General features: G+C 48.3%; 1 protein-coding gene across 2 annotated transcripts in view; it reads right to left on the reverse strand.

Moving 5' to 3' along the window:
* Positions 1–10921: 10921 nt before the first annotated feature.
* ADCY9 (adenylate cyclase 9) overlaps positions 10922–24209 on the reverse strand; it is a 140035-nt gene continuing 126747 nt past the window's right edge. For both annotated transcript variants that reach the window (XM_032257971.1, XM_032257970.1), the window contains exons 9-11: positions 23581–23729; positions 20330–20371; positions 10922–15140 (exon numbers count right to left, since the gene is read on the reverse strand). In XM_032257971.1, coding sequence (XP_032113862.1) covers positions 13949–15140; positions 20330–20371; positions 23581–23729 — 1383 coding nt within the window. In that variant the 3' untranslated portion in view covers positions 10922–13948. The remainder of the gene's footprint in view (positions 15141–20329; positions 20372–23580; positions 23730–24209) is intronic.

Consider the following 24209-nt stretch of genomic DNA (forward strand, 5'->3'; position numbering starts at 1 on the left):
CTCTCCATGGGGATTTTAATCCAAGTCAGATCCGGTCTTGTTTCATGATGGACAGTCTTGGGTCTCAGGGTGTGTGTGTTCATAATAAATATGAGTACATTCCACCCAGTACATGGTGAGGACCATGTAAACCACCCCTGGAAACACATATAAGACAGATGGAAAGCAGTTCACAAGACAGTGCAGCATTCTAATGAATTTCATAGGCATCAAATGTTATGTTCCTGTAAACTTCTGCAAGCCATGAAATTAGAATGAGTGCCTCACAATAGTTCAACAGTGACTTATTTAATTGAAGAAAAGTCTCAGAAACATGAATTGGTAAATCAAAACTAAAACTAGTATCCTTTAAAAAAAACTCAAGAATGAAGTTCCTACGTTTTGTGGGGTTTTTTTGTTTTTTGAGACGGAGTTTCGCTCTTGTCGCCCAGGCTGGAGTGCAGTGGCGCGATCTTGGCTCACCGCAACCTCCGCCTGCCTCCTGGGTTCAAGCGAGTCTCCTGCCTCAGCCTCCCGAGTCACTGGGATTACAGGTGCCTGCCATCATGCCTAGCTAATTTTTGTTACTTTTAGTAGAGATGGGGTTTCACCTGACCATGTTAGCCAGGCTGGTCTCAAACTCCTGGCCTCAAGCAATCCTCCTGCCTCAGACTCCCAAAGTGCTTGAATTACAGGCATGAGCCACCGTGCTTGGCTGGGATGACTATTTTAATCTCAGGAGAGCACGCAAGTGGGCCCTTTCCAGGGCACAATTCTATTTAAGGATATACTTTCTTATATTCATACAAGCTTGATAACTGGATAAAAGAAAAGATAAACTTTTTTTTTTTTTTTGCATGGAGAAAAAAAAATGTATCCATAAGGGCATTTGTTAACATGCACGTCTAAGATCTTTCTTCCCACCTTCCTGTGCAATGCAAAGTGGTAAGGAGAGCAAGAATTTTCTTTCTAAACAGTTGGGCTGAAATTCAACAACAACAACAACAAAAACCCAAATTCCCATTCCCTTCCCAGAGGAAGTACAACTTCTCTTTCTATTGTGTTATGAGTCCAGTGCACATACCTGTTCACCCAACAGCAGCCAACGAAAGTCAACCTCAGAGTTATGAGTTGTACCCATCACAGCTTGTGATGGAAATCTGATCCAAGCATGTGGACAGAAATTTCTACGATTCCCGGCGCCTAAGCTTGGAGGCTTGTTTTCAGCGCAGTCTTAAAAACCAAGGAAACTGGCAATCACGCGTCTAAGTTAAAAGATTGGGAAATCGGGCCAGTGAATAAATACTTACTTTGGATCTGCACTATTGACGAAAAATAAAAAATCACTGGAAAAAATGAGCCCCTTTCTTCCATTTTTGCTCAAAGCAGTCCAAAGAAAACAAGCTTTGGTTCACTCCTGTCCGTGAGATCAGGGTTGAACAAACTCCAGCAAAATCACAGAGGAAGTTGGAACCAGATTTACAGTGGTGTATCTCATGCATGTTTTTTCTTTTTTTTTTTTTAAGAGACAGGGTCTCGCTTTGTTGCCCAGGCTGGAGTGCAGTGGTGCAATCACAGTTCACTGCAGCCTTGAACTCCTGGGCTCATGCGATCCTCCTGCCTCAGCCTTCTGAATATCTGGGACCACAGGCATGCACCACCATGCCCACCTGCCTTTTATATTATTTGTAGAGATGGGGTCTCACCAGGTTGCCCAAGATGAAGTGCAGTGGCATGACGTTGCCAAGGCTGGTCCCAAACTCCTGGGCTCAAGTGATCCTCCCACCTTGGCCTCCCAAAGCGCTGGGATTATAGATGTGAACCACTGCACCTGCATCATGGTTATCTTTTTTTTCTTTTTTTGAGACGGAGTCTCACTCTGTTGCCAGGCTGGAGTGCTGTGGCACCATCTCAGATCACTGCAACCTTCCACTTCCTGGTTCAAGCAATTCTCCTGCCTCAGCCTCCCGAGTAGTTGGGATTACAGGCACATGCCACTACATCCAGCTAATTTTTGTATTATTAATACAGACAGGGTGGCCCAGGATGGTCTCAATCTCCTGACCTCGTGATCCACTCGCTTCGGCCCCCCAAAGCGCTGGGCTTACAGGTGTGAGCCACCGTGCCTGGCTGCCCCATGGTTCTTAAAAAGGGGTTTTCTTAAAAAGAATGCTTCACCTTCCTTTCTGGTGTCGGGAGACAGACCGTCAGGGAGAAGGGGTTTTCCTCCTCTAATTGCGTTTCTGCAGAGAGGTTCCTGCTCAAGGAACGGGGTGCCTAAACCTCAAATCCCCAGTGGCATTCAAGGCTACTTGCAGCCACTCTGTTCTGGCCAATCCTGTTCAAGCAAGGGGAGCTGAGGGTGGCCCAGCACATGCAGGCTGGACAGAGTTGCAGCCTGTTCTTCCTGGAAGCTCCTGCATCAGGGCCAAGGACAGGCCACCTAGTAGCAGAGCCCCTGGAGCCTGGTGCTTGGCTCGGTGGATTAAAACATAACAACCAGGCTGGGCTTGGTGTCTCACGCCTGTAATCACAGCACTTTGGGAGGCCGAGGTGGGCAGATCACCTGAGGTCAGGAGTTTGAGACCAGTCTGGCCAACAGGGTGAAGCCCCATCTCTACTAAAAATACAAAAGTTGGCTGGGTGTTGTGGCACACACCTGTCACCCCAGCTACTTGGGAGGCTGAGGCAGGAGACTCACCTGAACCTGGGAGGCAGGGGTTACAGCGAGCAGAGATTGTGCCACTGTACTCCAGCCTGGGTGACAGAGGAAGACGCCGTCTCAAAAAATATATACTGTATATATATGTGTTTCACAGATAAAATTCTTCCTGGTTTTAGTTATTGAGAGCGCATAAGCAGTTTTTCATCTATTTTATTTTATTTATTTATTTTTGATACGGAGTCGCACTCTGTTGCCCAGGCTGGAGTGCAGTGGCATGATCTCAGCTCGATGCAACCTCCACCTCCCAGGTTCAAGTGACTCTCCTGCCTCAGCTGCCTCCTGAGTAGCTGAGACTATAGGTGCGCACCATCATGCCCAGCTAATTTTTGTATTTTTAGTAAATACGGGGTTTCATCACGCTGGCCAGGATGGTCTCAATCTCCTGACCTTGTGATCCACCCACCTTGGCCTCGCAAAGTGCTGGGATTACAGGCATGAGCCACCGCGCCCGGCCAGTTTTTAATTTTTTTTAATTTAGGATTTGGCTCCTGAATGGCAACTCTCTTCCCGTGAACTAAAGGGAAATTTTGAGCAACCCCTCTCCACAGGGTTTTCGTCTTCTAGAAAAGAGAAGATGAGAAAGGGCAGATAAGAAGAGGGTTGGGAGGGGAACCGGGGGAGAGTGGAAAAAAAAAGAAGAGGGTGGAGGGGAGGAAAGAAAGGAAAACCGAGAAATTTCTAGAAAACATGATTTAAAAAAACCAAAAGCCATCCACACTTATGGAATGGACAGATTCTTTAAAATCTGTGATTTTGTTATTTTATGACTAGCGAGGTGCCATGCCCACAGACAGGAAGCTTTAGCCAGCGTGTGAAAAGTGCCTGTTTGCAATATGACGGACACGCCAGAAGGCTGCTTGAACCACTGTCACCCTTTGCAGCCATCCAACACCACCAACAGCAAGAACATTGGCCCTGGCAACCTGTGGCGACAAAGCTGACCATCAGCATGGGGAGGGTCCTGTCACAGCCGCGTCACAGCTCTCACACCTCCCAGGATTGCTTTTGGTGCGAGGATCGCTGCTTGGATTGAGAAAGTGGAATTTGATTGTAATAGCTGGACCATCTCAGGGATGGCTAAATCCTAAACTGCTTACAAAGCATGAAACTGCCGCGGGATTTCACAGAGGATGTCAAGGCTCTGATTTTTCCACTTGGCGCTCATCTGGGTGCTATTACTGGCACTTCAGTTTAGTGCTGCAGGGTCAGGAGGATGTGCCCTGACACCCCAGCAATGCACCGCGTCCAAAGGCTTCTGACATGCAGAGCTGCAGCCCAGGGGCCACCAAGGGGACCGGGGGGGCAGGCTGGGAGCTGAACTCTGCAGACACTGGGTGCTTCGATATCCACTCTTCTGGGCATTCCTAGTCTGGTCCTCTGCTCTGTCCTTGCCCTCCATAATTCCAGGGACCTAGTTGATGGGATTGGGTGGGGCTCTCTGAGCCCCACACCTGCCCGAGAACCTGGTGTGCTGCTGCTGGGCCAGCCCAGGAGTGAACAGATAAGTTCCTCTTTCTGAGCCGGGATCAGGCCCAGAACTCCCAGCTCGCAGCATGGGCAGCTGCCTGGTGCTGAAACCAGAAGGGACCTGCAGATGATTTCCTGAAAGGCTGCCTGGGACTTAGTGGCTGCTTAGGGGGTGCAGCTGGGAGTGTCTCCCTCTGGGCCAGTGCGTAAGGTCTAGACTGGGAAAAGCGCCAGAAATGGAACGCAAAATTCACCAAGAAGCCAAGGGGGCAGGCCTGGGGCCAGCATCACACCTTGGTGCTGGGAGGTTGCTGCCTTGCCACAGTAAGGGAAGGAAGAGCACGTGTGACATTGGCATCCACACAGGGGAGCTCTCGGCAGGAGCCATCCGCAGGGATGATGGACGTGGACACAGGTGGGGAGGTCCCGTGTGTGAGGCAGTGACACAGCCGTCGGGTGGGAACTTGGCCAACTCTTTTGGAGTTCTGTTAACTTTCCCAAGGTAGAGGCCGAGCGCTCACATTCACGTCATGCCACATGGTTAGTGTACTAGAACATGCTAGATGGTCTCTCCAAGCACGCTGGTCTAAGCCTGTCATCATTCTGCCAATAAGACAGATGAATGAAAAGACGGGGGAACTTGGAAATGAGAGGCTGAAAAGGACAGAAAGTGGCCTTTGGTGCTGGTTGTGTAAGAAAAGTAAACAGTGACCCAGAATAATTTGGGTCACTAGCTGTCTGATTCATACAATAAATTCATTTTGTCTCTTGAAATATTTTAGGAAAAAGGGATGCTTTTATCTAAAATTATCTGAAAAACTGCCTCAAATGTCTCTCATTTTTTTTTTAAAAAAAGAGTTGGGCCAGGCACAGTGGCTCATGCCTGTAATCGCAGCACTTTGAGAGTCCAAGGCAGGAGGATCACCTGAGGTCAGGAGTTTGAGACCAGCCTGACCAATATGGAGAAACCCGACTCTACTAAAAATACAAAATTAGCCAGGCATGGTGGCACATGCCTGTAATCCCAGCTGCTCTGGAGGCTGAGGCAGGGGAATCGCTTGAACCTGGGAGGTGGGGGGATGCGGTGAGCCAAGATCAGGTCACTGCACTCCAGCCTGTGCAGTAAGATCGAAACTCCATCTCAAAAAAAAAAAAAAAAAAAAGTTGGATCAAGTGAGGTGACTCATGCCTGTAATCCCAGTGCTCTGGGAGGTAAAGGAGAGAGGGTCACTTGAGCCCAGGAGTTTGGGATCAGCCTGAGCAAAAAAGTGAGCTCTCACCTCTATAAAAGAAATACACAAAATAGCTGCATCTTACCTTCTGAGGTCTTAATTGAATTAATGTTCTGAAAGTTCACACAAATGACATTCTTCAACATTAAAAAAAAAAGCCAAAACAAAACCCAGACAGTCTCCAGGCAGAAGGTTAGATGAGTACCTTTAGACGTCTATGGATGTCTTTCATCTAAGTTTGTTCAAAGTTTAAAAAAATTTTGGGGGGGTCTCGCTCTGTCGCCTAGGCTGGAATGCAGTGGTGAGATCATAGCTCACTGTAGCTTTGACCTCCTGGGCTCAAGCGATCCTCCTACCTCAGCCTCCCAAGTAGCTGGGATCATATGTATACACCACTATGCCTGGTTAATTTTGAAAAATTTTCTGTAGAGACGAGGTCTTACTATGTTGCCCAGGCTGGTCTCAAACTCCTGGGTTCAAGTGATCTTCCCACCTGACCCCTACAAAGTGCTGAGATTACAGGTATGAGCAAGTGCACCCAGGCAAAGATCTCTTTTTCACCTGAGACCTTCAACTGCCATGAAAAAGTCAAATTATATTCTATAATAATTCAATTAAGTGGCAAGTAATATTTCTTTCCCTTCCTTCTCTTCTAAGTGCCTGAACTGGAAATACACAATAAGGGCTTTTAAAAAACTACCTAACACAATAAAGAATTGTGAAAGAATTTATTGCATAATCAACAAGTTAGGGAAAACCCTGCTTTTGCATTAAAGGTACATATTCTGTGTCTGTTAAATAGTAGGAAGGACAAGACACCAGTGGAATCAGCTTTTGTTTTGAGATGGAGTCTCACTTTGTCTCCCAGGCTGGAGTGCAGTGGCGCGATCTCGGCTCACTGCAACCTCTGTGTCCCAGGTTCAAGCGATTCTCCTGCCTCAGCCTTCCCAGGAGCTGGGATTACAGGTGACTGCCACCACACCTGGCTAATTTTTTTTTTTGGGGGGGATTTTTAGTAGAGGCGGGTTTTCTCCATGTTGGCCAGGCTTCAAGTGATCTGCCCATCTCGCCTCCCAAAGTGCTGAGATTACAGGTGTGAACCACCACGCCTGGCCAGCAATCTGTCTTTTCTATGGAAGCAGCAAACCTTATCTCTTTCCTGTGACCATTTGGATAATTTGGTTACTCTATGGACACCAAGTTTAGGTTTTTCAGAGATCAGGCTCATCTGAGTAATGTAAACATTTCTCCATTCTAAGCATACGCGAGACAATAAATGTTCCACACATAATTTAAGCAATGAACTTTTTTTTTTTTTTTTTGAGACAGAGGTTCGCTCTTGTTGCCCAAGTTGGAGTGCAATGGTGTAATCTCGGCTCACTGAAACCTCTGCCTCCTGGGTTCAAGTGATTCTCCTGCCTCAGCCTCCCTAGTAGCTGGGATTACAGGCGCCTGCCACCACGCCCAACTAATTTTTAAATTTTTAGTAGAGACAGGGTTTCAACATGTTGGCCAGAATGGTCTCAAACTCCTGACCTCGTGTGATCTGCCCGCCTCGGCCTCCCAAAGTGCTGGGATTACAGGTGTGAGCCACCACGCCTGGCCTCGGTTGTCTTTTATTCAGAGGTTGAATTCTCCATATAGCCATGGACAAGAAAATAATCTCGCAGACATTAGAGTTGACACTGGGAGTCCCATTTAAAAATGTGAGCAGCGAGGTGGCTCCCATCTGTAATCCCAGTGCTTTGGGAGGCCGAAGCGCATAGATCACATGAGCCCAGGAGTTTAAGACCAGCCTGGGCAACATGGTGAAACCCCATCTCCACAAAAACCAGAAAAATTAGCAGGGCATGGTGGCGTGCGCCTGTAGTCCCAGCTACTCAGGAAGCAGAGATAGGAGGGTCCCTGGAGGCCAGGGAGGCTGAGAGTGCAGTGAACTGTGATTAAGCCACTGCATTCCAGCTTGTGTGACAGAGTGAGCCTCTATCTTAAACAAACAAACAAAAAAGTCCCCACTCAATTCCTCATATCTGGAAAGTCCCTCCAGTTTACTAGTGGAATTCATCATGGTAAAGGGAAAGCCACCCGGAAAAGCACAGCTCTAATCACAGCTGTTTCTCAAATGCTCTCATGTATTGCCGAAAATATAGCAACCTAGGTAAATTTAAAAACCTAAGAAAAGGGAATTTAGGGAGTTATTTGGCACACAGTAGGCACTTAACAAATACTGGCTGGATATTACTTATCCATTGGAAATAATTCAACTAATATTTGTGTACTGAAATGTTTTTTAAGCAGCTCTTCAAATATATTTAGATAACTCATTAAATTCTAAAATATAATTGTGATTAAAAATGCATGTGTCAAGGCTGGGTGCAGTGGCTCATGCCTGTAATCCCAATGCTCTGACAGGCTGAGGCAGGTGGATCACCTGAAGTGAGGGGTTTGAGACCAGCCTGACCACCATGGTGAAGCCCTGTCTCTAATAAAAATACAAAATTTAGCTGGGCATGGTGGTGCCTGCCTATAATCCTAGCTACTTGGGAGGCTGAGGCAGGAAAATTGTTTGAACCTTAGAGGTGGAGGTTGCAGTGAGCCAAGATTGTGCCACTGCACTCCAGCCAGGGCAACAGAGTGAGATGCTGTCTCAATAATAATAATAATAATAATAATTAAAAAAACGCATGTATCAAAAAGTAGCACTAACTTGCTGAATCAGGTTTCCAATGGAGAGTGCAGAAATGCTAGGAAACCTTATCTGCAGAGTCAGAATGAAAGGTCATCTCTCCGGTTACTGTTGATTGGGGCACTTTGTTTGCATCTGTGGACTCCTGAAATGATATACAAAATCAGAAGAGTTGGCCAGACACGGTGGCTCACGCCTGTAATCCCAGCACTTTGGGAGGCTGAGGCAGCTGGATCCCCTGAGGTCAGGAGTTTGAGACCAATCTGGCCGACATGGTGAAACCCTGTCTCTACTAAAAATACAAATCAGCTGGGCGCGGTGGCACAAGTGCCTGAAGCCCCAGCTACTCAGGAAGCTGAGGCAGGAGAATCACTTGAACCTGGGAGGTGGAGGTCGCAGTGAGCCGAGATCACACCACTGCACTCCAGCCTGGTTGACAGAGCCAGATTCTGTCTCAAACAAATCAAGAGTTGTTTTTATGTGCGTTTTTCTGGACAAAGGAGCCATAACTTTCAACGAATTATCAAAGGCTTTGTGAGCCAAAAAACCAAACCAAACCAAACCAAAAACGGTTAAGAATCACGCTACTGAATGAGATTCCAACAGGCACACGGATTATTCAATTCACATCTCCTTTAGACTTTCAGGCCCCGCAGGAATACGAGAATTCCCCAAGCTTAAATTACTCTAATATCCAGTAACAACTCTTTAGAATCATGTTATTAAAAAAAACACAACAATTTTTACAAAGGAACTGTATAAAAATAGACACTTGGGAAGATTTGAAATGTACGTGTCCATCGCGTGCAAGTGTGTTCTTTTTCTTAATCACTTCCTCTGGGCTTTCTCCAGTTAGTTTCACTTTCCCAGTTCGTGGGATCTATTCCAGGTGGCCACAACGATAGATTCCCACAGCAGGGAAAAGCAACCATGTGAACAAGATTTCAGACGAAAGAGAAACTGCAAATGATCGGTTCTGGGGCTGACTGCAAAAATTACAGGCTGCCTTTCTTGACCGTCTGAGAAATCCTCTAAGTCCCTGGGTGCCCTTTCTGGTAGAAAAACCCACGTTCTGCCCAGGCGTGGTGTAATCACGCCTGTAATCCCAGCACTTTCGGAGGCTGAGGACGATGGATCACTTGAACCCAGGAGTTCGAGACCAGCCCAGCCAACATGGCAAGACCCTATCTCTGCAAAAAATTAGCTGGGTGTGGTGGTGCGCACTTGTTGTCCCAGCTACTCTGAAGGCTGAGCTGGGAGGATGACCGAAGTCAGGGGAGGTCGAGGCTGCAGTGAGCCCTTATGGAGTCACTGCTCTCCAGCCTGGGCAACAGAATGAGATCCTGTCTCAAAAATAAAAAAACAATCAAACAAAACCTACATTCTTACAAGACCCTCAAGGCGGCAAGGATGGTTATTCCCTAGGCTGGAAAGGTGTCCAGGGATACCCGCAGTACGGAGGAGAGTAGCCTCATCAAATAGCATCCTCATTGGCCCCGGGCTCCAACAGAGAATCACCTGGAGATTGCACCCCCACAAGTCCATGACTGGAGGCCATGAATTCAGCTCCCTATGCAGAGTCTGCAAGAGAATCTTTGTGCCCTGAACTTGGTCATAAATACTTAACTCCCCAGGCCAGGCGCGGTGGCTCATGCCTGTAATCCCAGCACTTTGGGAAGCTGAGGCGCACAGATTAATTGAGGCCAGGAGTTCGAGATCAGCCTGGCTAACATGGTGAAACCCTGTCTCTACTAAAAATACAAAAATTATCTGGGTGTGGTGGCATGCACCCATAATCCCAGCTATTAGGGAGGCTGAGGCATGAGAATTGCTTGAATCCAGGAGGCAGAGGTTGCAGTGAGCTGAGATCATGCCACTGCACTCCAGCCTGGTCAAGAGTAAGACTCTGTCTCAAAAAAAAAAAAAATTAACTCATCAGGAAGAGCCCTGCAGGGGAAGGGGCTCTAATCCCTAGAAGATCCATAGTTTGGCCTCAGATTTGGGGTTGTGGTGAACTCCTAGGAAGTACAGAAAATGGCATGTGTTGTGGTCTGTTTGGGCTTTAAAAAAAAATGGCATGGGCCGGGTGCGGTGGCTCAAGCCTGTAATCCCAGCACTTTGGGAGGCCGAGGCGGGTGGATCACGAGGTCAAGAGATGGAGACCATCCTGGTCAACACGGTGAAACCCCGTCTCTACTAAAAATACAAAAACATTAGCTGGGCATGGTGGCGCGTGCCTGTAATCCCAGTTACTCAGGAAGCTGAGGCAGGAGAATTGCCTGAACCCAGGAGGCGGAGGTTGCAGTGAGCTGAGATCGTGCCATTGCACTCCAGCCTGGGTAACAAGCAAAACTCCGTCCCCCCCCCCCAAAAAAAATGGCATGTGTGTATTTCTGGGAAGAGGCTCTATAAACAGTCTAAAGTGGCTTTGTGACTTCCCCAAAACACCGGGACCCCAGTGATCCATGCACCTGCAATCACTCTTTCCTTTTCAGAAAACCTACTTTTTCCCTCAATTCCTTCTCTTAGGATGTTGCAGAAAACTAGTTAGAAAGCCTCATAGGGAAAAATCTCACAAGCAGAACTTGTCCCACAACTTTATTGTTTAATAAAAATTCTGTGTAAAAATAAATACTTTTCAACCCAAGTTAACTGTAGCAAATATATCCAATTAAAAAAATAACATGTACACCAACAGGGTGTTTTACTGCCCTGCTTCTGAAGTCATGATGTGAAGGAAAAGCAGAACATGAGGTATCCCAGGAAGACGGCTCTCGTCTCTGAAGCAGTGCTGATCTTTCAATAAGAAAATACCAAGCATCGAATGTTTAGATTTTAGAATATTTTAATGTCCATTTCTTCAGTGAATGCATTTTGAAATTATTAGAATTAACAATTTAAAAAGAGCAGATCAAAGGAAATACGGAAAATGCAGTCGGTTCTTGCTGATTCAATTTCAGATTCTAGGCATGGTGTGATTTTCAAAACAACCAATTAAAAAAGCAAAACTCCTTACCTCGAAAATCTAGAAATTCAAATGCAGATGTGTCTTTGGAAACTACAAATGATTACAGCCCATGTAACAGGAAGCACGCGGCCTTTGGCTCTCTGATCGTGTGCAAATGTGCAGGTGCGGCCCCCGCGGGTGACGTCAGTGTGGATGGAGTCACAGGTGCGGCACAGCCTGTGAGACTCTCAAGCTATTCGAGGGTTTCATAACTGATGCTCTACATTTGTTTGCATTGGATAAAACTGTGTGTGCTTGTTTACCGTATATATGGATATATAATTTGATCTGAGCTGGGGCTGAGAAGAAAACAGCAATTGCAACTCGAAGCAACTATTTACACACATTCAATGCTGAAGTATTGCTTCCTGTCCTAAGTTCCTAAGAGGTATTGCCACCCTGAAGAACAACCCATCCCGTCAACGGCACTCGCGCTAGCTGCTTAGAAACCCGCGTCTCCAGCACGGTGTGTTCACTGCCAACAGACGGAGATGCACGGCGTTTCTGCTGCAGAGATTCTGTGGTTCTGCACTGAGGTATGCTTCGGAGCGGGGGACGGGTAGGACCCGAGGGGATTCGTGGCCCAGAGAGAGCATCTGCACTGCTTGTTTAGGAAGGCTCAGGGTGTTTTTAAAGACAACATTAAGCTCTGGGTGAGACTGCACGGGCCTGAACGAGACTCCAGTTTGCAGCTCCTTGGGTGCCAGGGGTGAGGAATCGCAAACACCTTTGTGGTAGGGGAAGGAAGAGTCTGATGGAGAAGAAGGGTGTGCGGAGATGAGCTTTGCCGAGCATGTTCTGAGCAAGACAGCAAGGACATCAGCAGCCGCCCAGCCCCTCAAAGCTACACAGCCTGGAGGGGAAGGAGGGGACAACATTCAAATACACACCTTAATACTGATGGCAGAAAGAGCGTCATGTGACCGCGATCCCCACAAACAAGGAAAGCATCAGGTAGTGTTTTTTAAGGAAAAAAAAAATCTGTGGTGTTTTTTTTACATTCTTTAGAAGCAAGAGGTATTGTCACAACCACCCTTTCTTCGGTATTGGAAGACCAGCAAACTGACAGTCACACCTGACGGGAAACCTTACAGCAACTGGGGGTGCCCTGGACTCCCTGGACACTGGGACCCCAAGTCCCACTGTCCTGTTGGGTGGCCGCCCTGGGCGAGGCCCCTAGAGAGGTGGCGGGTCAGAATCGTGACTTCATGCTGGAGAGGGCAATCCGTTATGTCTTTGGGGAGGAGGAGTGATGATGGGCACTGATATGGGCATGAGAACAAGACAGTGGGATTTATGAGCAGAAAGCAAAATGCATGGGGACATGGGGCAAGACTGACAAGGAGTGTGCCCGGGGCCTCATCGGCATCGCCGGGGTCCCCTGGACGAGTGGCTACGAATCTGACCAGCAACTCAGGCGAGTTCACTTCCACGTAAATTTCACACTCAATGTGGCAAAACATCATGGCAGACAGTATCTGCAGCCGGGCACTGGAGGGAGCTTCCCTGGGTCTCCCGTGCCGCCCTCAGGATTCCGCCCCCCACAGACCCCGAGTTTGCATCCAGATGACTGTCTCTGGGAATGGTCTGAGAACTCCGCCTCAGAGGCTGGAAACTGCTTCCCTGATTAAATCCTGCCACAGATAGGCCCTGAGCCATCCGAGCACAAGAGGGAGCTGAAAAACTTCTTGAATTTGTGGAAGCCAAGATGGCACTGGGGCTGCCTACCCAGACCCCCGTGGCTTTGAGTGAACCCCGGCAGGAAGGAGCCCTCGTGGGTGGCAAGGGCAGCTACTCCCCCAGCCCCAGAATCGCACTGGCTGTGCTTTGGGGTCTCGCTTAGACCCATCTCGGGGTGGAGAGATTGGGGGTGGCCCCAGGTGGCCGAAACACAAAGAGACATCTGGTCACCTTCCTAGAAACTGCCGCCCCTGTGGCTACTTCCCCCCCACCCTGAGGACCCAGCGCCCCGTCCCAGAGCACACACGCTTCCAGATAAATATATAAATAAATAAATGCAACCTTGGAAGTTTATTTGGTGTTTCCCTCTCCTCCGATAAGTCAGCCTCCACTCCCGACTGGAAGACCCCTGGGTGGAGGGTTGGGGTGAGGGGTGACTCTGAGACCCCCGAGGCATTGTGCCTGGCTGGTGTTTGCTGCCTTGGCCTGCATGCATGTGACGGAGTCCCTGAACCTGCTCGGGGCAGGGAGTGAGGCCCACTCAGCCCACGGGGCCCGCTGCTCGGGAAAGCGCAAGTGGGTTAGTGGGGGTGGCGGGGGCATCGTGACGCACCCCCTTGGCACCCCGTTGGTGGATTACTGGCACTTTATATCAGATTCATGAATGCAACTGTGTGTGCGCGTGTGCTTACGTAGAGAGGTCAGGTCGCCAGGGAACAAACACTGTGACTGAGACAGAAACAAAATAAACTCAAAAACGGCATTAGCCAGAGAACCGAACAGAGTGTCTTGTGGGAAAAAGCAGTAAAAATGAGATCTTAACCACAGCTTTTGTTCTAAAAGTCAAGTAATACCCAAAGCCATGATCTCCACTGGTGGCCTCTGTCCCGAGACTCCAGGCCGAGGCCAGCCCTGAAGGCACTTGTTCTCCACCATGTGCTGAACGGATGACCCAGAGGCAGGCAGGGTTTCCAGGGAAGGGAGCAAAGGGAAAGAAATGGATGAAAATGAACCCTGAATAACTGTGATCCACACAGAAGTTAGGGCTGAAATGACCACATAAAACCACGTCCGGGGAGGGAAACTGTGGCGCTTCGAAAGCACAACAGCCAAATACAAATATTACTGTGTTTCGACAAACAGAGCACCTCGGGCAGCGGGTGGGCGCCGCCTCACACACTCTTTGAAACGTTGAGCTTGGTGAGTTCGTTGGCTTCTTCCATTCCCGTGTCGTCACAGTCGTCTTTCTCTATGGCTCTACCAAACCGACCCCCTTCTTCAGCTTTGACGGGCTCCTTCCAGGGTCTCTTGGGGGACAGATGAGCGTCCTTGGCCTGCGAGCTGCTGTCGGAGCCCAGAGACGTCTTGTCCGCATACTGGACAGAAGGCACCAGGTTGGCAATCTCGTCCGTGGGAGACCGTCCGATGCTGCCATCCACCTGGACGCGGATGTCTGGGGAGATGGACAGCTGGTGCTGCGGGATGACCCCATGGTCCGTGCACTTTGGGTACAGGTAGGTCTTCATCTGGCCTTTCCCCTTGACGTTCACGGTCCCTCTGTAGTCGAAGTCGTAGCCCATCTTGCTCAGGACGCGGTAGCTCTCTTCGCTCACCTGGATGCGGCACTCCACGCCGGTGGTGTCCATCCTGCTGGCGATGTTGACGGTGTCCCCCCAGATGTCGTACAGCAGCTTGGTGGTGCCGATGACCCCGGCCGTGAGGGGCCCGTGGTTGAAGCCGACGCGGAGCTTGAAGTTGAACCACAGCATGTTGTTGTTGAAGTCGTCCACCACGCGCATCATCTCCTTGGCGAACTCAAACAGGATCTGCAGGTGCTCCTGCGGGTGGCTGCCGTCCTGTGCCTGCGCGGTGTTTAGCCCCGACGCCGCCATGTACGTGGCTCCGATGGTCTTGATCTTCTCGATGCTGCTGTAGTCCGGCTTGCTTAGGAGCTCGTCAAAGTCCCCGATGAGCTCGTTGAGGACCCGGTAGCACTCTTTGCCGCCCTCGTAGTTCTCCTCGTAGAACTCGCTGAAGTTGACGATGCTGGCGAAGATCACCCCTCCGCTGTCGTGGTTCTTGGAGTAGGTCTGGGAAACCTTCAGCTGCTCGGCCACGTGGTAGGGGATGATGTTCCTCAGCAGCCAGTCCGCCTGGTCCCGCATGCTCTGGATCTTGGTGCGGTGAAGGTCCGCTTCCACGTCCCCATGGTAGTGGAGGCGGTAGCTGACTTCAAATTCGCGATTCAAGAACCAGACCAACAAGAGCAGGAGAAAGAAGACGAGAACCACCTCCTGGCCGATGAGGCTGGCCGGCCGCCGGAGGTCATGCGGCAGCGAGCTATTGCACGGGTTCCTCTCGGAACTGGAGAGCAAAGACACGGGAAAGGGAGAGGTTACTGCTTGGTGCTTCCAAGTTCAGAACAGCCCCACTAGCTACGCAAAGCTTCGTGGAATCCAAGCCTTCAACAACCTGAAGCTGGCAAGCCGCCTGTTCCTGGTTTTGGCTGGCTGCAGATGTGAAGGGATAAAGACTGAGTTTTGAAACTGATTTATTTTATTTTGTTAAACAGAGGTGGGGTCTCACTGTACTGCCCAGGCTGGTCTTGCAGTCCTGGGCTCAAGCAATCCTCGTCCCTTGGCCTCCCAAAGTGCTGGAATTACAGGCGTGGGCTGCTGTGACTGGCCCTGTAACTGATTTCTTTAATAAGTGCTTGGTCATTCTTTTTTCTTTCTTTCTTTTTTTTTTTTTGAGATGGAGTTTCGCTCTTGTTACCCAGGCTGGAGTGCAGTGGCGCGATCTCGGCTCACCGCAACCTCCGCCTCCTGGGTTCAGGCAATTCTCCTGCCTCAGCTTCCCGAGTAGCTGGGACTACAGGCACGCGCCACCATGCCCAGCTAATTTTTTGTATTTTTAGTAGAGACGGGGTTTCACCATGTTGACCAGGATGGTCTCGATCTCTTGACCTCGTGATCCACCCGCCTCGGCCTCCCAAAGTGCTGGGATTACAGGCGTGAGCCACTGCGCCCGGCTCTCTTTCTTTTTTTTTTAAAGTCTTTTCTTTTCTCTCTCTCGTTTTTTTTAAGAGACACGGTTTCTGTTGTATAGGCTGGAGTGCAGTGGCACAATCATGGCTCACTGCTGCCTCAAACTCCTGGGTTCAAATGATCCTCCTGCCTCAGCCTCCTAAGTAGCTGGGATTACAGGCATGTACCACCACACCTGGCTAATTAGAAAATTTTTTTTGAAGAGATAGGGTCTTACTTGTTGCCAAGGATGGTCTTGGTCTTGAACTTCTCACTTCAAGCCATCCTCCCACCTTGGCCTCCCAAAGTGCTGAGATTACAGGGTTGAGCCACTATACCTGGCCTAACATCTTTTTTTTTTTTTTTTTTTTTAGATTGAATCTTGCTCTGTTGCCCAGGCTGGAGTGCAGTGGTGCGATCTTGGCTAACTGCAATCTTTGGTTCCTGAGTTCGAGCGATCCTCCTGCCTCGGCCTCCTGAGTAGCTGGGACTATAGGCATGTGTCACCATGCCGGGCTAATTTTTGTATTTTAGTAGAGACACGGTTTCACCATGTTGGCCAGGCTGATCTCAAACTCCTGACCTCAAGTGATCTGCCCGCTGTGGCCTCCCAAAGTGCTGGGATTATAAGCGTGAGCCACCGCACCTGGCTTTTTGCTGAACATTTTGAAAGTAAATTGCTGACACGACACTTTAAATATTTCAGTATACATCTCCTAAGAATAAGGGTAGTTAACATTCTCTAATATATTTGGTTCTTAGATTTCTAATCCAACAAACCTGTCCTTTACAAATAGCTTTTATAAGTTCTGTACTCTCTACCTGTATAAAAAAAGTTTGACAAGACACCATTTCCCCTCATTCTGGGTTAGTTCTGTTTTGCCCAAGTCACACAAGACAATGTTAACAATTTAACCAGTGCTATAATTTTCTCATAGTCGTGCCGTGTTCTAGCACATGGATATCCTGTAATTTAACCAGATTCCTCCTGATGGAACTGGGCCTGGGTCTGTCTTATCCAACCACAAACAACGATGCAGTGATAAGCCACTGTGCCTGGGTAATTTTTACATCTTTAGTAGAGACAGGGTTTCACCATGTTGGTCACGCTGCTCTCAAGCTCCCAGCCTTAGGTGATCCATCCACCTTGGCCTCCCAAAGTGCTGGGATTATAGGCCAAGCCACCACGTCTGGCCAAAAGCTCAATTCTTTTTTTTTTTTTTTTTTTAGACGGAGTTTCGCTCTTTTTTCCCCGGCTGGAGTGCAATGGCGCGATCTCGGCTCACCGCGACCTCCACCTCCTGGGTTCAGGCAATTCTCCTGCCTCAGCCTCCTGAGTGGCTGGGATTACAGGCACACGCCACCATGCCCAGCTAATTTTTTTTGTATTTTTAGTAGAGACAGGGTTTTACCATGTTGAGCGGGATGGTCTCGATCTCTTGACCTCGTGATCCACCTGCTTCGGCCTCCCAAAGTGCTGGGATTACAGGCGTGAGCCACCGCGCCCAGCCCAAAGCTCAATTCTTTAATCAAAGTATTAGTTTTACTAGCTTTGACTTAGGATATTAAAAAATAACGAGCTTGACCTATGTGGCTGTCACGGTTCTCTGTGAAGCGTAACCCCAAAAGCCCTGGCTGTGGAACAGAACCCCTGGGCCTGTCCTGGTGGAACTGCGGGGGAGTTCCGGAATCTTGGGCAGGCCATGCCATCTTTCTGGCTCTTGGCTTCCTCGAGTCTAAGCTGTGAAGATGGACTAGCAACCTCCCTTCTGGCCTAAGGTTGCTGTCCTTGGAAAGGCCTGCCTGCAAATGTGACCTGCCTGGCACCAGGGAGCTGGGATTCGGGGAGGATTCCCACCATTCCTTGGTAAAAGCGGCTCAGATGCCTATGCTGTGTAAACAAGGTTTATGCCCAATACCCACTTTCCTGCTGGAGGTCTGGAATTTAGGCACGTGCTGGGCAGAGGATGCCGACCTGAATAGCCCCTAATGCCACTCTGGACGCCGAGTCTCTAATGAGCTTCCCTGGTAGACTGCATGTTACAAGTGGGCTGGAGGAATTAAGCCCATCCCCTGTGACTCCACAGGGACTCTTGGAAGGGGACTCTTAGAAACTGTGCTGGCTTCCTCCAAACGTCAATTCACGCACCCTTCCCTTTGGTGATTCTGCTTTCTGTCTTTTCAGCTGTAATAAATCAGAGCCATGAGAGAGCTGATTGCGGAGTCCAAAATCCACCCCGAGCTGGTCTTGGGAGCTCTGAGGCAGTTTCTATGACTCAATGCCTATGACCAGGAACCAAGAGTCCCCCGTGGGAAGACACCCTGTGCTTCACTGACTCATTTCGCAAACTGTTACTGAAACAAATGACATTACATGTCCTACATCTCAAGTACTGAGTAAAATAACCATTTGTTACGATGAGTCAAGCATAGGTATGTCCAGCCCCTTAAGCCCTCTAGTTGGTTTTTAAATAGAGTAGGAAGAGAATGTGGACTAGGGGAAGGTTTTGGGAGTCCATCTCATTGGGTGAGGAGTTGACCTTTCTTTGGTTTCTCACAGTGGACACCACGAGCAGTTCCCCCTTATGAGCAGATGCCACCAAGGTCTAACATCCCCGTTACGCCAGGGAAGTGTTTCCGATCCCTGTGGTAGAAGCAGGAGCCTGTATCTAGGCTCTTCATTCGGTTATTGCTTTCGCAACTCACTCTAATCTGCTGCAGCTGCAGCCAACAGCACAGCTGACTCTGGAGACGGGCACAGGCCAGGCCCCTCCGGGCAGAGAAGGAACAGCAGCCGCGGGCTAGTGCCAGAGGGAGAGGGAAGCAGAGCACACCGTGTGTTTTCCACGTTTGCTTCAAAGGAGGAAAAGTCATTACACGCAGCATGTGCACTCAGAAGCCAAGGGGGCTGCCTTGCAACAGAAGGTATCTGTAACAAACAGGTAAGAGGGCGGCTTTCCAGCTATAACTTATGTTTCCTATTCTAACACCGAGGAACAAAGGAGCTGATCCTATTCCTAAATTCAAACAGCAAAGGTCCATTTCAAAAAGAGGAATTTCTTTTCCTTTTTTTTGAATAGAGTCACGCTGTGTCGCCCAACCTGGAGTGCAATGGTGCGATCTCGGCTCACCACATCTCCGCCTCCTAGGTTCTAGCCATTCTCCTGCCTCAGCCTCCCAAGTAGCTGGGATTAAAGGCACCTGCCACCATGCCTGGCTAATTTTTGTATTTTTAGTAGAGATGGGGTTTCACCACGTTGGCCAGGCTGGTCTCGAACTCCTGACCTCGTGATCTACCCACCTCAGCCTCCCAAAGCACTGGGATTATAGGCGTGAGTCACTACGCCTGGGCATTTTTTCTCTTTTTTTGAGACACAGTCTCATTGTGACATCCAGGAGGGGATGCACTGGCACCATCACAGCTGACTGCAGCCTCAAATTCCTGGCCTCAAGCCCACCTTAGCTTCCCTCGCAGCTACGACTATAGATGCGTACCACTGCACCTGGCTGATTTTTTAAATGTTTTGTAGAAACAAGATTTCGCTACATTGACCAGGCTGGCCTAGAACTCCAGGCCTCATGTAATCTTCCCACTTGGCCTCCCAAAGTGCTGGGATTACAGGCGTGAGTCATCGAGTCCAGTCTTTTTCTGTCTGTTTTGATTTTCTCTTCCTTCCTTTCTAATTTGTCCATCTTTTCTTTGTAGTTCTATTTATTTATTTAATTATTTTTGGAGACGGAGTTTCGCTCGTTACCCAGGCTGGAGTGCAATGGTGCGATCTCGGCTCACCGCAACCTCCGCCTCCTGGGTTCAAGCAATTCTCCTGCCTCAGCTTCCCAAGTAGCGGGGATTACAGGCACATGCCACCATGCCCAGCTAATTTTTTGTATTTTTAGTAGAGACGGGGTTTTACCATGTTGACCAGGATGGTCTCGATCTCTTGACCTTGTGATCCACCCGCTTCGGCCTCCCAAAGTGCTGGGATTACAGGCGTGAGCCACCGCGCCCGGCCCTGTGGTTCTATTTATTATTTATTTGTAAGCCTGGAAAGTTATCTCAGTCTTAGAGGCTTGAAAACTACTAACTTTTACTTTTTCTAGACCTTAGTTTAATTTTTATTTCTGACTCTTCAATTTATTTAGAATTTATTGTGATATTTATAGTAAAGCAAGGTCTACTAAATAAAAATTTAGTATTGTGGATTTCAAAGTCAGTTATTTTTAAATATTTTACAGAATAGCTTTTCTTCTTTGATTTCTGAGATTTCCTTTGTTGCACACTAAAATTTTACATAAAATTACAATGACTTTAATCTCTTAATAAAACGAAAATCATTTTATTTTTCCCAATTAGACATTATAGCTATGATATATTTCAACAAGCAGGCATTTTCTACTTTCTGTTATAAGAATGGACATGTTGTTCATTTTATTCAAGATCCTGCTGTTTTCAGGAAGCTTAGAAATGAGAGGGGTAACAAAGTCACTATCATTTATTCAGACAGAGGTGCATTATTAAAAGCTTACCTGAAATTCTGTACGGTGTCAAGGGGCGAAGTTAATACAGAACTGAAATTAAAATGCAGAAAAAATATTATTATAAAGAGCAAAGAAGGCATTCTGCAAGGCGACCTGAAGAGTCAAGCAAACCATGCTCCTTTTGTAGACATGGCTGAGACACTGACATAAGCCACCTGCTTCCACCCCTTCCTTCACGGCTGCGTCTCTCAATGCTGGGGGCAGTTCCCTTGGAAAAGCTGAATTTCTGTCTTTGTTTACCACCTCACATCCTCCCTCTCCTGGTGAGGCTTAGCAGCCATGATGGGATTAGGGACTCTGAGGGTCTCACATGGATGGAGGAGTTCTGATCTGAGGGGAACTCCAACCGCCATCCCTACCCCAGATCTGCTATTTGAACTCTGAGCACAAAGGTTACGGAGGGGTCCCTCATCACTGTGGCTGTCCAGCTCCAGGTGGAAAAGCCCCGCAGCCGCGACTAAAGGCCCCTGTGAATGTGTGATGAGGGAACTGTGACGGATCTAAAAGGTTAAAAAGTAGTTTGCTGTATTTCTTTCTTTTTTTTTTTTTTTTTTTCTTGAGACAGGAGTCTTGCTCTGTCACCCAGGCTGGTGTGCAGTGGCAAGATTTCGGCTCACTACAACCTCTGCCTCCCGGCTTCTAGCAATTCTGCTGCCTCAGCCTCCCAAGTAACTGGGATTACAAGCATATGCCACCATGCCTGGCTAATTTTTTTGTATTTTTAGTAGAGATGGGTTTCACCATGTTGGCCAGGCTGGTCTCAAACTCCTGACCTTGTGATCCACCCGCCTCGGCCTCTCTGGGATTACAGACGTGAACCATGGTGCCTGGCCTATGGGATTTCATACTCTTGAGAAAGAGCTTATCATGACCATCGTACTAGATGGCCATGCCTTCATAAAAATCCAAGACTGCTTTATTTTGTGTAAAGTAATCCATTCATTAAAGTTTCATTTCAAGTACTGAATATCAGTCCTATTTAAAATTCCTTTTTTGATCTTAATTTGCAGGGAGGTGAAGTATCTTTCATACTGTGATTATTTTCTTTTTTTTTCCCCCCCATTTATTTATTTTATTGCATTTTAGGTTTTGGTACTGTGATTATTTTCTTAAGTAAACTGAGGACGGATGCCCCCGCTGCCCATGACTGGGCTGCTGCTTTGCTCATAAGCGAAGATACACCGGGCCTACTCCATTTGATACTGGTAACACTGCGGCAAATGGAATCACTGTGCTTTTGAATTTACTCAAGTAGAGGTCCTCAGCAACAGTAACGCCACTCCAAGGGGCATTTCAGTAATGCCAGGGGCCCCTCTGGCTCTCTTAATAACTTAGGGAACCAGAATGTTAGCTCTCCTGCAAGGACAAGGAAGAAATGTCCCGATGTGACTTTAAAATATTCTGCACACCTAAGCCCTCTGTAATTGTAAGCAGGCATTTTTTTTTCAATACACACTAATAGTGAAATATTTTCATAAGCAGTTATAGAAAAAGCCCAGTATTTGGGAGAAGTTTATTACACGAATGGAAGTTTAACAGGTTTAAGATATTACGAAATATTTGAATAAACTGTTCACTGCTTACGTCCTGCTAGCCAAGGTATTACGTATTTCCAACAATGTATTTAGTTAAGAGGGCTTAAAATACCTTGAAACTAGTTGCAAATGTGCAGTAGGCAATTTGGGACTTATTTTTAACAAATCAAGAACCAAACATCATTCAGTTAGTGCAATACACGAAAGACAGGGATCTCACTGGCTGTCACTAATGGCAAACATATATATATGGAGAGAGAGAGAGAGAGTGTCTTGCTCTGTCACCCAGGCTGGAGTACAATGGCGTGACCGTGACTTACAGCGACTTCCACCTCCTGGGTTAAAGCAATTCTTCTGCTTCTGCCTCCTGAATAGCTGGGACTACAGGTGCCCGCCACCATGCCCAGCTAATGTTTGTATTTTCAGTAGAGACGGGTTTTATCATGCTCGCCAGGCAGGTCTTGAACTCCTGACCTCGTGATTTGCCTGCCTTGGCCTCCCAAAGTGTTGGAATTATAGGCGTGAGCCACTGCGCCTGGCCACTAACAGCAAATATTTTAAATATAGCACCCATCACTGCCATCCTATATGTTTTTACATTGTTTGTAGCATAATGATAAGAATGGGGCTTATCCCCAGAGGTCCGCCAGCCTCCCTGACTGCTGTTTCTATGTCTGTGCCATCTCTTTCCTTAGCACCTATTAGCGATACAGTTTTGAAGGCCAACATCCTCCTCAGTATATAGAGGATTTCAAAATAAAAGACCTGTGTCCAGTGGCCAGTTATGAATCCACTGTCTCATGACATCATATGGGGAATTATTTTGACGTAGTATTTATTTTATTTGTTATTTACTTTTTTTTTCTTTTTTTGAGACAGAATGTCACTCGTCACCCAGGCTGGAGTACAGTGGTGTAATCTCGGCTCACCGCAACCTCCGCCTCCCAGGTTAAGTGATTCTCCTGCCTTAGCCCCCTGCGTCCAAGCGGTTCTTCTGCTTCAGCCTCCCAAGTAGCTGGGATTACAGGTGCATGCTACCATGCCTGGCTAATATTTGTATTTTTAGTAGAGGCAGGATTTTACCGTGTTGGCCAGGCTGGTCTTGAACTTCTGACTTAAGGTGGTCTGCTTGCCTCAGCTTCCCAAAGTGCTAGAATTACAGGTGTAAGCCAACACGCCTGGCCTGACATAACATTTAGAAATAAGGCCCAGGTCACTTGCAAGATTATCCTACGTCTTCCCCTCCTCCTTCCAGGCCGTGACCTGTCCTGGATCATGACCCCTACCCTACTCAAGGACGGTCGGCACCCACTTCCTCTCCGCCTTCGTGTCCACCTGCACCTCCGCTCTTTCACGGCCTTGACTGTCTCCTATGAAATCCTTCAGGTCCTACTTTCTTAGATTCCAGCCCATTCATCAGAAGTCACCTCAAGCCTGTGACTGCTGCACGACGCCTTCCAGGATGTCTACATTCAAATGTTCGGAGGGCTGTTCTAAATGATACCCTTTTTCTTTCTTTTGCGTATTACTCTGAGGGCATCTCATTAGCTCTTTGACACGATGTGTGTTGAGAGCGATTTTGGGTCACGACGGGAAACATCTCTATTGAGGTGTGAGGAACAACGTGCAAATGCAGCCAGCCCCTAAGCGACCTCAGGCATGGCGGCCCTGCACCCAGGTGCCCGCGCAGTGCTGGCCACGTACCTGTCTGGGCACAGGGAGGCATAGAGCAGGAGCAGCGGCCCGGCCCCCACAACAGTGGCAAGGGAGGACCTCATCCAAGAGCTGAGCTGGCAGAAGTTACAGTAGTGCACGACGGCGATCAGTGCGGCTGAGCCCGTGAACACCGGGAACTGCAAGAGGGAAGGATTAGGACGGCTGCCCGCGGCCCACCACCTCCACCCCTCTTCATACACCCAGGCCTCCAAAACGTTCACCACTGATCCATTTCCAGGACCACCACCGCCCCCACTGTACCTGGGTCTTCAAAACACTCACCACTAATCCATGTTTCTTTTTTTGTTTTTGAGACAGAGTTGCTCAGGCTGGAGTGCAGTGGCGCTATCTCAGCTCACTGCAACCTCTGCCTCACGGGTTAAAATGATTCTCCTGCTTCAGCCTCACAAGTGGCTGGGACTACAGGTGCCCACCACTACGCCAGGCTAATTTTTGTATTTTTAGTAGAGATGGGGTTTCCCCATGTTGGCCAGGCTGGTTTCGATCTCTTGACCTCAGGTGATCCACCAAATCCAGCCTCGGTCCCCCAAAGTGCTGGGATTAAGGTGTGAGCCACCATGAGTGGCCAAAGGGTTTATTTTTAAACGTCTATCCCA

The sequence above is a fragment of the Sapajus apella genome, unplaced genomic scaffold, assembly GCF_009761245.1.
Source record: "Sapajus apella isolate SASKATOON/1434 unplaced genomic scaffold, GSC_monkey_1.0 scaffold99, whole genome shotgun sequence".
NCBI lineage: Eukaryota > Metazoa > Chordata > Mammalia > Primates > Cebidae > Sapajus > Sapajus apella.